The sequence below is a fragment of the Gambusia affinis genome, linkage group LG12 (assembly GCF_019740435.1).
Source record: "Gambusia affinis linkage group LG12, SWU_Gaff_1.0, whole genome shotgun sequence".
Classification (NCBI taxonomy): Eukaryota; Metazoa; Chordata; class Actinopteri; order Cyprinodontiformes; family Poeciliidae; genus Gambusia; species Gambusia affinis.
The window spans coordinates 9,888,636-9,904,702 of NC_057879.1; the positions used below are offsets into that span (position 1 = coordinate 9,888,636).

General features: G+C 38.1%; 1 protein-coding gene across 2 annotated transcripts; it reads right to left on the minus strand.

Moving 5' to 3' along the window:
* Positions 1–1,506: 1,506 nt before the first annotated feature.
* On the minus strand, positions 1,507–15,915 carry ptbp2b (polypyrimidine tract binding protein 2b). Of its 2 annotated transcripts, none has more exons than XM_044134125.1 (17): positions 15,782–15,915; positions 14,264–14,285; positions 14,081–14,132; positions 13,618–13,781; positions 13,444–13,515; positions 13,286–13,357; positions 12,992–13,150; positions 12,743–12,853; positions 11,995–12,163; positions 11,279–11,356; positions 10,782–10,894; positions 7,798–7,831; positions 5,530–5,622; positions 5,291–5,407; positions 4,533–4,632; positions 4,378–4,455; positions 1,507–4,036 (listed from the first exon to the last, which is right to left on the minus strand). In XM_044134125.1, the coding sequence occupies exons 1-17, from the start codon at positions 15,787–15,789 to the stop codon at positions 3,907–3,909; spliced, it is 1,572 nt and encodes a 523-aa protein (XP_043990060.1). In that variant the 5' UTR covers positions 15,790–15,915; the 3' UTR covers positions 1,507–3,906. The 2 variants fall into 2 exon arrangements, with proteins under 2 accessions (XP_043990060.1, XP_043990059.1); XM_044134124.1 differs by lacking the exon at positions 15,782–15,915 and adding an exon at positions 15,038–15,246.
* Between the last annotated feature and the right edge of the window lie 152 nt (positions 15,916–16,067).

Genomic DNA, 16,067 nt, shown 5'->3' on the forward strand with positions numbered 1-16,067 from the left:
TTTTATTGCAGTTATGACGTAAGCTTTTTCTCTAGTCTTCGACAGGCTGCAACATATGGTTTACACTGACCTCTGGCGACAAACAGTGGAACAGCGTGTAGCAAAAGTTACATTTTTCATCCGAATAGGCCTTTATCGCCTGCTGCAGACGGGGAGAATAGTAGTTTTATTAGACATTAAAATTCAGTCAGTACTTTTACATTGTGTTTTACGATGGAATAAGTCTTATTTAACTACTTGTTTTTTCTGAAACGACAAAAAGACTCTCCATTATGAGTTGAATTAAGAGAAACGGAGGATCCAAGATTTGTTGAGTTTTATCTGACCCTTTTTGCTTCATTTTTAACCAGACTGCCAAAGACCCAAGCAAACAACTTAGCAGCTGCTTGGAGTCCCTCACTCCATCAGGGGCCTTCAAGGTCACTATAATATTCATGTAATATTTAAATTTGCAGCTATCAGATCAGTATTATAGTTAAGGCCAAGATTAACTTCTGACACAGGGTCAAAACATCAAATATAAAAGAACAAAAAACAGAATTGATGTGGACTATGTATTTTAAATTGTCCTATTTACACTTTCTTTCTAATATGACAATTTCTTGGCTGCTTGTTTTCAAACAGGAGTCAGAGCACTTAATGTTTTCTTCTATATTCAAGTGCGATGTTTACAGCATGATTCAGATCTTGGCTCGGACGGGTGTGTGCTGCTGAGTATTTCCATTCTTACCCATTCAGGCTTTCCCAAAGACTGCTAATTACCAAGAATGAGTTCATCAGTCCAGATTTGCTGTCTTTTATCTGCCTCTTTGTTCCCCCCTATTCCCTTTCAGAGGCTCACTGGGCTGAAATGAGGGCTTCATTAGTGACCGTTTGATAAAGAAATCAAAGGAAGGGGACAGAGAGATGAGAGCAAAGGTTTCACTTAGTGCTAATTTCCCACTCAACAGTCTAGTCTCAAGCTGCTCCCCAAAGTGGTCTCACATATTATAAAGTAGTTTAGATTTTACTGAGCAGCGCAGGATCCAACTTCACAAACAGGCCATTGGGAAACAAATCCAATCAAGACCCATTTATATAAAAGAGTTTTAGAGCTTCCATTTGTGTCACATTTCATCAGTGTGTGTCCTTGGTTTATCCACAGCGAGCTTCCTCAGTCCTCGGTGTTTGAAGTGCAAACTCAACTACTCCAGCTGCACCCACGACAGTCAAGATGTATTAACGGATATTTAACGTGGGCACGTACAATTTTCAAACTGCTGTTTATGCATTCATGACACAGATATGAAAAGATGTAAACAAATTTGCAAGACCAACTAGAAGCCCAATGAAATAGCATTTTGCTTGCAAGGAGAGAAAAACATGGAAGCTGGATGTACTATCACTCAAGAATGTCCTCGTTTCATCTCTGTAAAAAGGTGTAAGAATGTCTCATTTTTTTATTATTTTTGTTTGAGAAAGAACAGAGAAAAGTGGAGAGAAAGAAGTGAGATTGGCAGAACTGAACAGAGTGAGAACAGACGAGTTTATTACAGGTAAGATACAGATGAGATCAAAGGCTTCGAGTTCATACACAAAAACAAGTTTACTTGCGCTTGTTGGTAGAAAAGACGAGTTTAATTTGTGCTAGTCTGAAATCTTTTCACAAAACAGACTTAAATCAAGTAGAAAACTTACAATAAAACCTCAAAAATAAAAAATGTCAGCTATGAGAAATTGTTTGGGAAAATAAAACTTACTTTGGAGATGTCCTCGACCTTCGAGTTCACCTCGGCTTTGCAACGTCTGCTTTTTTTTCTTTTTCTTTCCCTCTCCGTTTTAAATCAAGAATTGTGAGGAAAGCTTCTGGCCAGTACGCTGGAGCCTCCTGAGCATTGCTTGAAAATGCTTCAGAATTGGGAAGGTCAAAGCTGAACTCAGCTTTTATTGGACAACCGCTCAGAAAATTGGCTTTGTACAGGTTTAAACCACAAAACCAGCAAACATCACCAATAAAATGATCCGTTTATACACTAAAGTATCACCAGTAAAACCAGATTACAGACTAAAGGCACATGTGGTCCCAACAGATCTCCCAAAATCAGAGACCAAAAGCAGAATCACATGTAGAAACCTCATTTAAACACAGCAGTAGCATGCACCCAGCGGCATTTGGAACAAAGGAGATGCGATTTGAACAGGCTCCGTCCGTCATAGTGAGCGAGTTCTGCATGGTGATCCCCGGTAATGATTGCAGTGTGGCAACATCAATACATTCAACATCCAGCAGTGAAAGGAGGATTCAGGAAAACCAAAGTATCATCCGCAAATGGTGGCAATTTCAAATGAAGGCCATGAGCTCACACTGCTGTTATCAACGGTTTTAGACAAAATTTTTTGCTGTGAAGGGATTGTGGTCACGAGTTAGAGTCGGTAAATCTGTGGTTGTTCCGTATAACAAGTAGAGTGACTGATTTATTTTTCTCCTGGTCAAAGAGGACAGGAAATCACCTTTTGACTTTTCATAAAATGTTCGTGTCCTGTCTGACTTGATATGAGACGGTGTGTGCTGGGTTATCTGTGCATAAAACGCTACAAACGTAAATCGTTTTTGATTTACGACTTTTAACACACCGAAGTGTTGGTGGTCTCTGGAAACTGAAGACCTGCAAATGATGCGATGCATGGCATCCAAAAAAACAAAACACCTGGGTTGTGTGCAGCAACGTCTAAAGATGGGATTGAAAAGGTTTCTCTGGAGGATTGCTGAACAGTGCTTAATGAGAGTCAGTGTGGTTACATTTGCGCCTGTGAAACGGTAAAAAATTATTTATCCCTTTAAATGAAAACTTTTTGTCTAATTAGGAATGTGGCTTCTTTTAAGACCATGCAAAAAAGTTTGGGTTCAAAGGCTGAATTTAAAATCTTAAATCGTTGTTAGTATTTTCTACAGATTTTAATGACATGTTGAATTATTTTCATTATGTGACTTAATATCCAATTTATTTTTTAATCTTAACTCAATCTAGAACTAAAATCTAAGTATCTAATGTCAGCGGCCATTATGCTTTTAAACAGTTTGGACAGGTTGCTGTTTTTACTTGAAGCTTATGCTACACTGAGTGCTTCAGGGAGTTTAAAATATAAATACATTTTGATCAGAGACGCCCAAAAACTTTGCGTGCCCCAGTATTTACTTGAGAGTCCTACTGAAAACAAATTATTTTTCAGAGTGACCCTCAGTGTAGATGAATTTTTGCAAATAAACTGACCTGTATTAATGTAAATGGTGAGATTGAACCAAGTGAAGCGGTGCACTGAGACTATATCAGTCAAAATCTGAACACTTCACTAATCAGACAAGCTAAGGGCTGAAAAAGGTAACACTATGGTATGCTTTGAAGCTTGAAGAATGTCATTTTCTTCTCATTGTGGAGAAGAAAATGAAAGGAGACCCCAGCCTTCCTCCACTAATCCAAAGGGAACCGGAAGCTGAACAGTCACAGGTTTTCTGTGTGAAGCAACACAAGATCAAAACAGCACTTTGCACTAAGTAGTGGCTTAAAAGTCACTAGTTTTTACTTCTTAAAGAACGTCTGTTCACCTGTAGCAAAACTCCACAGTGACACTGCTGTGGATTGAGACCTACAGGAACTACAGGAAAACAACATTCAGCTGGTGTTTTGCTGCTCTTTAAAGTGGAGGAAAAGGTCAAAGCAGAGACGCCTTCGAAAAGAAACCGAGCGCAGGACAGTTTTCACTGCTTTAAAGAAAGAAAACACAGTTAGTGGAATTTGTATTTTTTTTTACAATACTTCAACAAAACAAACAAACAAAAAATAAACTATTCAAAGAAAATAATAAAAAGAAAAATGGTAGTGGCTTCTTTGCTAGTCAAAGATGTTGTTTAGGAGTTTGGTGTGCGGGTTAGATGGTGGACTTCGAAAAGGAAACTTTAAGATGGTGATTTCCTCCCATGTCATAGTTGTGAAGGTCAATCAGAGCCTGAATCGCTTCCTCCACCGACGACATCTGGATCAACGCCATCTTACGGTCCCTGTGAACAAGACAGCACAGTTAAAAATCATTGTATATGTACAAGGGATATGCCAGTAAAAAAAAAACCCTCTTTATTTAGTGATGCAACTATCGAGTGACTAAAACCCAGAAAATTTCCCCTTGATGAACTGTTGATCACCACATCCAGCACCAAATCATGTGAACTTTTTCCTCCCATCCCCTGAATCCATCAACATGGATTTGTGGAGGATCCAAATCTGATCGAATTGGGACATTGCTGTAACACCTCAATTTCCTGTGAGTAAAACTCAAAGGGAAATCCGAACAGACAGGTGGGACTCTTTAAAACAGCTCTGATTGTTCAGAAACACGTCTTACTGAAAAAACTTAAAGGCCTTGACGGTTCCTCCGCTGTTGGAAAACAGGCGGCGGAGATCGTCTTCTCCGACTCCATCCCTAGGAGCAAAAACACCAATCGATGTTCACTGGGCGAAATAACTGTGATCCAGTAATACGTCTGAATTTTCTTCTACCTGATGTTGGAGAGGTGAAGTGTTGCAGATGGAGGAAAGATGTTCTGGAAGTTTTTAGATCCTGGCTTCTTAAAGCGATGGAGGGGGGAGCCAGAAAAATCTGTCCGACAAAAACAAAACATTCACGTGAACATTCACAGGATTGCATTGGAGCTGTGGCCTGCTTGCTTCACAAGGTTGAGTCGACGGCTTCCGTTATTTCAGCCGGTTGTCGACGCCACTGAAACAAACCAAAGTGCTTTGCCTCACTGTCACTACGAAAGTGAATTCATTAATCTCTCTTTCATCAATTCGGTCGACTCTTCTTTAAAGAATGCATTATTTCAGCAGCATTTGGTGGTTTCTAAGCATGAATGGCCAGGTTAAGATCCCGCCACCGAACCTCATTAAGATTCAAGTCTGGACTTGGACTAGGCCACATAAAAAAAAATCCTAATAATGTGTTTTTAGACATTCTGATATAAAATTATCTCTGTGCTGTAGATTGTTATCCTGCTGCAAAAGGAGAGACCGTCACCAACTAATGGCTGGAACAAAATACCTGACAGAAATGTATCGAGGTAAAGTAGATACATGGTGCTGATTTCAAAACAGTGTCAGATTACAACTCATTATTACTGCATGATGCAAATTTGCAAAAATCCTGCTTGTTCACCTGAGAGCCTGAGGGACACTTGATGCAAGACTACAAAGATTATATTTATAATATTTATTAAAAAGCAACAAAATGCAAATCATAACAATATGATTCATCTTACCTTTGGTGAGTAACTGGTCGTCCAGTCCTTCTCTGGGCAAGGCTACCGTCTGATGTTTCGACAGAGTTACTCTCATCACTTTACCAAACACCTTCTGGCCATTCAGGTGGCTCATTGCTATGGGCAACAAAAACATGAACGATGGGAAAATGAGAAGCTTCAACACCTTTAAAACTCCCCAATAGAATTTAACACACTGTCGGAAATAAATTTATACCTACAACATTACTACATCTTACCAAGCTGAGCCTGGTTGCCATCAGAAAGCTGAATCAGAGCGCTGTCCTTTTTGTTGTAGAGGATCTTCACCCTCTGGACATCACCATAGACGCCTGAAGGGAGAGAGAGAGAGAGAGACAGACAGAGAAAGAGAGAGAGAGAGCAGGAGAGACGAGGGCGGAGGAGTAGATGAGAAGGATAGAACAGACAGAGCAGGAGAGATGGAGCCGACCAAGATAAAAAAAGAAGAGGTGTGAAGGATGAAAGGAATCAAGTTAGTGCTAGAAAGACAAATGAAAAGAAAAGATGGACTCTTCCCATTTGACTTCTACTACAATTCAATCAAGTGCTTGAAATGATCTGAGTCGTTTAATGTGGCGACACCTCAGCTGAACTTTAACACTGACACACAGCTCAAACCGGCTGGCAGGTTAATGTTTGGCATGAGTGCAGCTTGATTAGGTGGTTAAACTGTAAAACGGTGCAGGAAGAAAACACTTACTAAACCTGAAAGAACATGCTGCTGGTAACACTTATGTAGATACAAACAAAAAAATAAAAAATAGAAAAAGAAATAAATAAATCAACAGAGTTCCTTTAATGCTTTTGTTGGGGTAATGTTTTTACTTTTAGAGATATTTGTGCCCGGCTTGGCTGACAGGCAATCCCAACAGCACAGTTTAAGAAAACGAGAGATCAACTATGTGACCACAACAACTCGTTACAAATTCGAGAGAGAAAAGGCAAAGAGGGAGAGCTGGAGTGAGTCCTGGTGAGTACACTGGATTGCTGTGATCAACTGACCCATTAATGTGGTGAGAACATCAACCCTGAAGGACCTGGCTCCCTGTCCAAATGTTACTCTGCAGAGCATCAGTGGGGACAGCTTCACAGAGCGTTTACGATTGGCTCTGTGCTGGTAAACCAGGCTCATACAGTATCTGCTCAATATTAGCGTTAGAACAGCTATGACGTGCAAAAACAAAAACACACGTTCTTGGTGTCCATCTCACTCACATGTAAGCTTTCAAGCATCAGATATTTTCATGTTACTTGCTTAGATTAACTAACACAGGCCTGGATTTTTATTTAACACTCAAGTTGCCTTTAAAAGTCTCTGGGTGAATTAGATTCTTTCAGGGGTGTCGGAGTAAATGGGGCAGAAAACAAATAAACGCCACAATTTTCAGATTTACAAGAGCAGAAAATGTCAGAACTTGTATAATTGGTCTTCATTTTGCATGAGTTGGTGTACCGAATGAAATCCCAATATGAATTAGGACTGAAACGATCAATCAGACTAATTGTGATGAATCTATTATTGAAATAGTCATCAATTTAGTATTTGATTAATTGTAAACGGACTCAAAAAAAGGCAATTTGCTGAAACCCCCACAACCCCCCCAACAAAAAACAAAAACATTAAGAGCAGCAATTAAACCAAAACTATACATAAAAAGACAGACATTTTGAATTCAAGATAAAAACACATTTATCTGTAAATATATGTTTTGGCCAAAACTCCTGAAGTGGTGCAGTTTTAGCTTTACCTGGTTCGGATTTATTGTGTTATTCCATGTTAGGATGTGAAATGTCCTTTTTCTTACTTAAGAAAGGAATTTAATTATTTATTTCATTTTCATATTTTAATGTATTTCTAATATTCTAATAAAAAAGTGCCTCAATGTAAATCTGTAAAATATATATATATTTTTAAATTCCATTAATTATCAGAAAAATTGGTAGATTAATTAATTATTAAAATAATCGTTAGCCGCAAGTCCCAGTGAGTTTTATGTTTGGAACGCTATATTTGAGGAAAATCAATATTTCTGCACTGTTCATGGGGAGGTTAGGAACAAACGCAAGGGATGATGAGGAAAGCAGGACAGTTCTCGATCAGTCAAAAAAAAAAGAAAAAGGAAATGTTATAAAGTTTATTCAAGAGATCTGGTTGGATTTTTTCCCCCCCATTTTAATTCAAGAAGCAAGAATCTACAAGCTAAGGACCAGGCTAAAGGTTTCATAAGACCTTAATGGTTCTGGTGTCTTTGTTCTCATCAATTAATAGATAAGCTGACCAAAGAGACAATCTCCCAGACTCACTGCTCTTTCAGTGTAAAGACAGTAGAATATTTCAACTTTGCAATGTACAATGTGACAGAGAAGAGCTTGAAAAAACAGGCAGATAGAGAAGAGCAGAGTGCCCACCACATCACTGAAGAAAGTGAACAAAACTGGATTAACAGAGAGAGATATACAGATAGAATAGAAGAGATTGAACATACCGAAGAGGGTAAAGAGACTTTGAGGCGTGACCATCTTTAGAGAGAGAGACCGCAGAGCAGAGGACAGGAAGAGGAGGAGCAGAGGAGGAGGAAGAGGAGAGACGAAGGTAGAGATCAGACCGCCCAGCGTTGGACGAAGGGGGAGGTGGTGGTTGTTTCCATGATGATGAGAGGTGAAGCAAAAATGGAGGGGGAGGTTTGGGGGGGTCAGGGGGGATGAGGTCAGAATGGCAAAGCCAAAGTCCAGTTCAGTTCAGATTAAGAAATGTGAGTAGAATAGAAGGAAGTAATTGGGGGAGAAAAGCAGAGAAACGGTTTATATGGAAGGTGTTCAGAAGAAGATTTAGAGTTAAAGAATGTGTGGTTATAGGGAGAGTCAAATGGAAAGAAAATAAAAATGTATGAGAGGAGCATAGGAGGGAAGAAAGGAGGCAGGGAGGGGAGAAAGGAGGAGAGGAGGACAAAAACCAAAGCAGAGGTCAGTAAACAGAGCATCAGTGGAACATCAACGGAGTCTGAATGATTGCTGATTGAGTCAAAAAAGCACGCACGCAAAATAAAGGACTCCAAAGTCTCACTCCATTATTTCAGCAGCGCACACACTCATTCTGCTGGATGCATGTAAAAGTGAAGAACAGGAGGGATGGGAGGAAATTAACAAAACAAAACAGGACTCTCCAGACGAATCATAACCTCAGAGTAAAAGAATGAGGGGCGGGAGAACCATGAAGCAGATGGCTGAAGGTAAACAGGCACCATTAGGACTGCTGTACGTGATGAGCAGGTCAGACTGATGAGTTTATCACTCCAAAGTAAGATGATACGGCCTTTGCTTTATAATGCTTAAAGGATTTAGGTTAAAACACCGTGGGTTCTGCGTAAAAAAAAAATAATTAAAAAAAATTTTAAAAATCATACGCTGAGAGGTGGGGGTCGATGCTGACACAAAACAGACATGTGACCAATTGATGGATATGGATGGATTTTGGATTCGATACCCAGGAAAACGTGGTGGATCTTCGCTTTCAAACTTAAATACAAACAATTGTCTTTGGGTTTGTTGGTTCTATTGTGGTGGAACATGGAGAATTAGAGGCTTTTTTAACTGATGACAGAGTGAGAAGATGAGGAACAAGTGACACGACTCAACATTCAATGCTTGAAATTAACACTCAACCACTTTAATTTACATAGAAAAATAAACTGTGTATCCTAGGCCTGTAAAATGTTAGGAAAAGATTCCAATCTGATATGACTGAATATTACCATAGTTATATGGGTTGGGATTAACCCTTATAATCCTAAATCTGCTCTTCATTTTTCATTATTGTGTTCATTCTCATTCTCAAAGAGTCTAATCTTTGAAAATTAGCATTTTAGTGACTAAATCTACATCTTATGAGCAGTAAAGGTTAGTTGAACATACATGATTGATATTGCAAAGTTGCTTTCGATTCAAGCGATTGTGCAACCCAAGCATGTTCAAAAACAGCATTGTGTATGTTTGCAGAGCAAATCATAGGGTCAGTTTAATAATTTAACTATTACACCTACATAGATGGCAATATAATAGCCAGAGAAACATTACCAAAATAAAACAGCTGATAAGAACATCTGGATTTCTTTTTAAATAATGAGTAACTGAGAGACTCAACCACCAGAAATTAACCACTTCCTATTGTATATTGCACTGGTCATAATTCTTGCTTTTTAAACCAAGTGCGACCACATTTTTTGTTAAAAGTGCGAGGCATAATTTCAATCTGTTACATTTTCACCAAATTTCTGAATCACCACCAGAATAGCTTTAGAACATTTTTTTTTTCCTTCTACTGCGCAATACTGAAAGCACACGCATTATTCCTCGTATCAGTGTCACCAAAGCCAACACTAAATGTTCTTAAAACATATTGGTTTACAGTAGTGCGCATTGATAACCCTTTTAGAGTGCTCAAGCACAACACTGCTGGCATGTGTCTCCTGGTCTTGAGGTAAATAGAAGAGTGAGACGGTTTAATACGGCCAAGATAAAACTCCTGCACCTTGGCCTTATCCTCTCACCAGGTACTTGGAGAAATAGACAGACGAGAGAGAGAGAGAGAGAGAGAGAGAGAGAGAAAGACAGCAACAAACATAAGAAAGGATAGCAGATACAGTTGAGATAGAGATATTAAAGTAGATACATATTTGGAATTCAGAAAATGTGACTGAGAATAAACATAATTGTAAGAAGAAAAATAAAAAGAATAAATTTTGTTCATCTGTCAGGTACAGAAAAAAACAAAAAACAAAAACATGTCAAAAGTTTAACTGGAGATGTACGGCCTGGTACGGAGAAAAGCGGTTGGACATAATTAGCTAAAAAGACCTCAGAGTTTAGAACATTACAGTTCATGGCAAGAAAAATAAAGTAAAAGAAATTCATGCACATGCCCACGCACAAAAACAATTCTCAGTGCAAGAAGAAGAACTGTGCCAAGTTAAGGCTGACTCTCTTGTAAAATAAATAAATCCTCACCAGAATGTAAAAATGCTCTGAGAAGAAAACCACACTGATTATGGTGCTAAAAACCGGCGTTTACCATGTTCCAAAGTCAGTTTATGCTTTAAAAAAATTGACAGTTGTCTTAGTGTGGGGTTTCTTCAGTGTGTTCCTCCAAAAATAGTCTTGAAAGAAAATGAAACTATTTATTTAAACTAAGCCGTAAACAATTATACTCCACAGTCATCCTGTTGCTATAATAATCCGGGACGATTACACAGAACTAAAGAGACTTCTGAGGTGAAGGATCCGTATTTATATAAAAAAAATAACATAAGTTATGCATAGCACTCATACAATCACACACCCACACAAGAATGTATATTGTTAACTCAGAAGAATCATCCAAAACTGTTAAATATGTCGTAAATATATAAGTGAGCAAAACTAGAGCCTAAAGAACTGATTTTAGTGTGAAAAGTTTTGCTTATGGTTAGTGTACCTCTTCATTCAGGTTGGACGCCAACAGGACACCTGACACTCCGGACCCAGAGAGAGCGACGCGACCTGCCGCCGCTGCCGCCGCCGCTGCGGCGCTCAGGGGACTGATGGCTCCTGAAGAGTAAGCCCAGGGTAAGAAACAAGTCTGGATGATACAACACCAAAATATAGAAAAAAACCCCAACAAAACTAGAATGAGTTGAACTTTTTTCTTTTTAAAGACAAACAGCTTCTCATTGCATTGATTGACATAACTAATGGAGTAATTGTTTCTCATCGATTTAATAGGCAAAACAAAAACAACAACAAAAAAACAAAACAGAAATACCCTCAGGTATATTACTAGATTGTAGTAACTTTTCTTATGTAGCTTTTCTTTATTATTCAGTTCAATGAATCAATTGAGAATGTCATCAATTGAAGACATTTTCAATTATCCTAGCAGAACATATAGACAAACAAGCGGATGGAAATTAAAAGGAAAAAATATACATGTACCTCCACCCTGTGAGAGGGAGAGAGATGATGAGTAGCCTCCTCCACTAGAGTAGGAAGCTAGTGCTCCAGATGGGGTACCTACCAGACAAAAACCATTTGTATGAACAACTACTAATATCCTATGCAGAGTAAGGATTAACTTTTTTCTTTCTTTCAGAAAAATACTTTTTCATCAGAAAGGACGCAGGCATCTTCCAAAAGATAATAAGACAGTGTTACAACGGGGTAACATTGTGAGAAACACATCAATGTATTTATCTTGAATAAATACATCAATGTATTTATTCAAGATAAATACATTGATGTATAAAGTTAAGTTACAATGATGTTAAAGTTACGTGTGGAACCTTAACTTTCCCCACACACTCCACTTTCTAATCATTAGGATTCATTTCCAACACGATCTTTTGCATAAAATGCAAGTTAAGTTTGTTTTGCCTCAACTTATGACAGATTGTAGTACCGTTTTAGGAAATCTATAGTACATCGATCCTTAACACGTTAATCAAGTTAAAAGATTTCCTTTGATATCCATCTACAGTTAGCGCACCTGTATGCACAGTAGCATTAAGTTATCAATTATTTCAATAGAAAAAATACAGATTAAAAAAATGTGTGTACAGGAGGTCTTCCATTTAGAGAGTAAAATGTGTGACAGAATATAAAATCATATGATTGAACATTATAAAAACAGTCAATAACAAATGAGTATTTACCCAGTAAAGAATGATCCTTGTTGGTTGACTCTCCGTCTCCTGTCGGAAGGTCGGGTCTGGTGTAATCACGACTTTTATCATTGTTGTATTTAACATTGAGGTTGACCAGTTTACTGAAGTCTATCCGCAGAGTGCAGCACGAATTATAGATGTTCTGTCCATCCAACGACTAGAGTAGAAGAAGCAAGTGTAAGCGTCACCAATGATCATACTTCATTTAGTATTTTTCTTGCATACTCTATTTGCAGAAAAGAAACTAACACTTGTTTTAAAAAAGGAACAATGATAACATGCTGTGAAAGTGAAAATTTAAAAAAGTATCTATTTTAATGTAATTTTAAAAAAAAGTCAAAGAACTTAAAAGTGACAGATTTAGAAAGTAAAGAAATTCAGTGATTAACCTGCTAAAAAAATTACATTTTAATTTTTAACATTTTTAACAAGGGAGTTTGAGGATTTAGGCTCATTATAAAAACATTTTCATGAACTATTAATACATAATAATCAATCAGAATATCCAGTAAATAAACTAAAACTTAAACCAGCAATATTGCATGTTGTTTTTCTACCTAGAAAGTGGCAGCTGATGCTGCTAGTCACCTTTACATTTTTTTTTTGGTGGACCAAAACTACATTTCAAGTTTCACAAAAAGTGGTTGAATTCTTTGTTAACTTAAGGAGTCAATGATCATTGGGTGGGATCATATCATGTGATCAAAGTGGGTCACAGTGTTGACTGGTATCCTACCAGTTTAGCTTGTTGAGCATTGACTGGGTCACTGAACTGCAGAAGAGCCTGAAACTGGTTGTTCTTAGTGAAGGTTATAATCTTCATAACGGTGCCAAACTTGCTGAAAATCTGAAACAAAGTAGAAATTTTTTTTTTTTTGAAAACAATGAATGCTATTAATCTGATCATTCCATCACGGGTCTTTCAAAGGCCACATGAATCAACAATGTTTTATCAATGTTAACGTTTCAAATGCTCAGAGTTTACCTGTTGTAAAACATCCAGTGTTACAGGATAAAACATGTTGTCGATAATAATTCGCAGCACAGGGCTGGGGGGCGGAGCGAGCTCCAACACGCCCTGGTCAGAGGATGGAGAGCTGCCATCCTGGACAGCTGACACCGCCTGCAGGACAGCCTGGGCTCTCTGGGTGGACAAAACCCCCCCCCCAAAAAAACAACGAACAACATTAGAATGAGAAAGCTCTTCTGCTACAACGTCTGTTAATGGTTGATTAATGGAAGCTCTGTGTCTGAAATGAAATTTGAGGCCCATTTATACCTGGTTCAGAGCTGAATCTGTTTTCAGTTCTTTGTGGTTAGAATATTGGATGAAGACCGGAGTATTTCTGACCTAGAGAAAAACAACAAAAATACTTGACTATGTTTAACAAAATGATGTATTAATAAATGAGAAAAATAAAAATACTGATTTCAGACCTGTGGTGTCACAGCTGTGTAGTAGTTCACCATAGTGATGGCTGCTTCCTCTGTACCCAACTCTAGAAATGCCTAAAAAAACAAGAAACATATGAAATCGCCAATATTTAAAACCAAGAGAACAATATTATACAGAAAGCCTATATTAATGTGCTTGGACTTTATAGTGTCTACCTGGTTTTTTCCCTTCAGCATCAGAATGTTGGTGACCTTTCCAAAGGGCAGGCCGAGAGCAATGACCTCTGTTTCTGTCACTTCGTTGGGAAGTTTTCGGATGTGGAGCACTCTGGAGGGAGGGGACTCGTCCAAGCGCTGTTTCTTACTGTCACTACCGTTTGCTGAACAAAGATTCGCAAGCAAAAGCATTAAACAGACATCATTGTAGTATAACGCTGTCTCGATCCAACAGTTGACAGACTGTAGCCATCACAAGGGGAGCTGGGGCATACAGGCTATACATGTAAATAACTCCTTGAATTAAAAAAAAAAAAAACCCAAACCTATCCATTTGAAATCTGCTGAAGTTCAGTTGTTTACAGAACACAACTTCCTGTGTCATTTCCTGACCTTCTTTCTGAGCACAAAATGTATTGCAGATGCTTAAATAAAGTATGTCAGCAGGTTTGATCAAACTCACCTGTCATTGAGTTGGGGCTGCTACTATACATGTTCAGCTCATCTGAGCCTCTCTAAATAACAAGGACAAAAAGCAGAAAGTCACATTTTTACTCTCCAACTTGAATACAAGATGAACAGGACAGATATGACAGCACAGACTAATGAAAAAAATGTTTTGTTAATAATAGGTAATGTAGTTTACCTTCACACCAACTGCAACATCACTGGAAATAGAATGGAAAAAAAGATATTGAAGCAAAGGCAGAGAGAATATTTCTGCAGTCTCAGCACTACTGTACAATATGATGTATTGTGAAGTATATAAACAACATAATATTATATAGTAAAAAGGGCAAAAAGTGGTTTAATACTTACTAATAAGTATGTATCTGAAAATAATGTAATTTTATCTAAATCATAAAATAAGTGTGGGTCGTTTCGCCCCCTTGCCATTTTGTGCCTTTGGCAGCTTTTGTTCCATTATATCAAGAAGTGAACAAAGTCTAAAATTATTGAACAAAGCAAACCCCATTTTTTTTCTTCTGTTCACTGAATACATCAAGGCTAAAAATCCCCACAATTTTTGTTCTATTAACTTTAACAATGACATTCGGCAATAGGCACCACACCCTCCCAACCAACCCACCAAGAATAACAGAAGGGGAATGATGGTTGGATGACTGGATGTTAAGTATGGAAAAAATGCAAGCTGGACATGTATTTTTGTGGGATTAAAGGTAGAAAATTGTGTTGTTTTTTTAAAATTGGTGTAACAAGCGTTACCCTATGGGGTCTGACAAGCTTACAGGCTAATTAGCTGATGCTAACAACAAAAAAATTAACGTTTCATGGCAATAAATAAAAATATATTTCGATTGTAAACATTTAGATGAATGCGAGTAACATTTCTCACATGTATAAATGCTAATTCAAGGGCATAAATTAAAGAACATTGTATCTTTTGTTATTTCCTTACTCTGAAATGTTACGTTTTGTCCACAACAGACGCGGCTTGATCCCACGCATAAACCCTATACTATATAAGGTCATCACCATATGAAAAAGTGACTGAATTTCTGACCCAAGCAGCTGTTTTTCAACAGCGAGGCTTGACGGAAACGGAGATAAAGCCGTGCATTGATCACAGTCTCAGTCCTGTGCAGCAGACTGGCCTCAAACAAACAAAGGACCGTTATTTCAGTTGGGATTAAGCTAGCAGCACCAACTGACAGGTGGACAGAAAATTAGCATGGCTCATAACAAACTGCTTTATTATTGGCTTCTGAAATCATTATAAAGTCTACAATGGTGTCAACATGTAATGAAAGTCCCTTATATCTATTTTTCTAGATAACAATATAGCTAGCTACCGTTACAACGCAATTTGACCGAGAAATTGAGAATACGTTTTCTTTTTTTTTTTTTACTATATCGTTCCCCTACACTCCTAATTTCAGCGTCTGAGGCTAAGTGTCTTGTCACGTAATATATCATGGTGAAAATACGCCTGGATACAGACAGGATATGCCCCACATTGCCTGACCGAGACTTGCTGGCTGTATCACGTTTTTCGCAAGATTCAGAACGAAGGTATAACACATTAGCTAACATGTAGCATGCTTCGAAAAAGCTGAATCCAAGATGCAATTTCGGCTGTCCCACACATACAACTATGGAGGGTGAAGGCAGAAGCATTCGTTTGGTTTATAATGATATTTACCCGTCCATTGCGTTTCTTTGTCCTCTTCAGTCTGTCTGATATGCCAGCACACTTCGACATATACTGTGCAAGCAAAATGGGCGTGCTTCTCCTTCTAGGGACAAACAGTAACCTTAGGGCGCTTCAACGCCACCTTCCGGTAGGGAGTATCTTTCAGAGAGTACTAATACTACTACTATTAATAATAACACTACTAATACCACTATCAATAATAATGATAGTAAATATTCTGTTAGAGGAAGCGAAGGGTTAAGACTGAGGTAAAGCTTCACCTTCCAGCAGGACA

Bases quoted from the DNA above. Each gene is read 5' to 3' on its own strand.
- ptbp2b (XM_044134124.1), bottom strand. From the start codon at position 15,117: ATGGTGATGACCTTATATAGTATAGGGTTTATGCGTGGGATCAAGCCG. The intron at 13,782-14,080 runs GTGAGTTTGATC...ATCTTTGTTCAG, and splicing joins CAGCCCCAACTCAATGACAG to CAAACGGTAGTGACAGTAAG. The intron at 4,456-4,532 runs GTAGAAGAAAAT...TTTTGCTCCTAG, and splicing joins CTTCACCTCTCCAACATCAG to GGATGGAGTCGGAGAAGACG.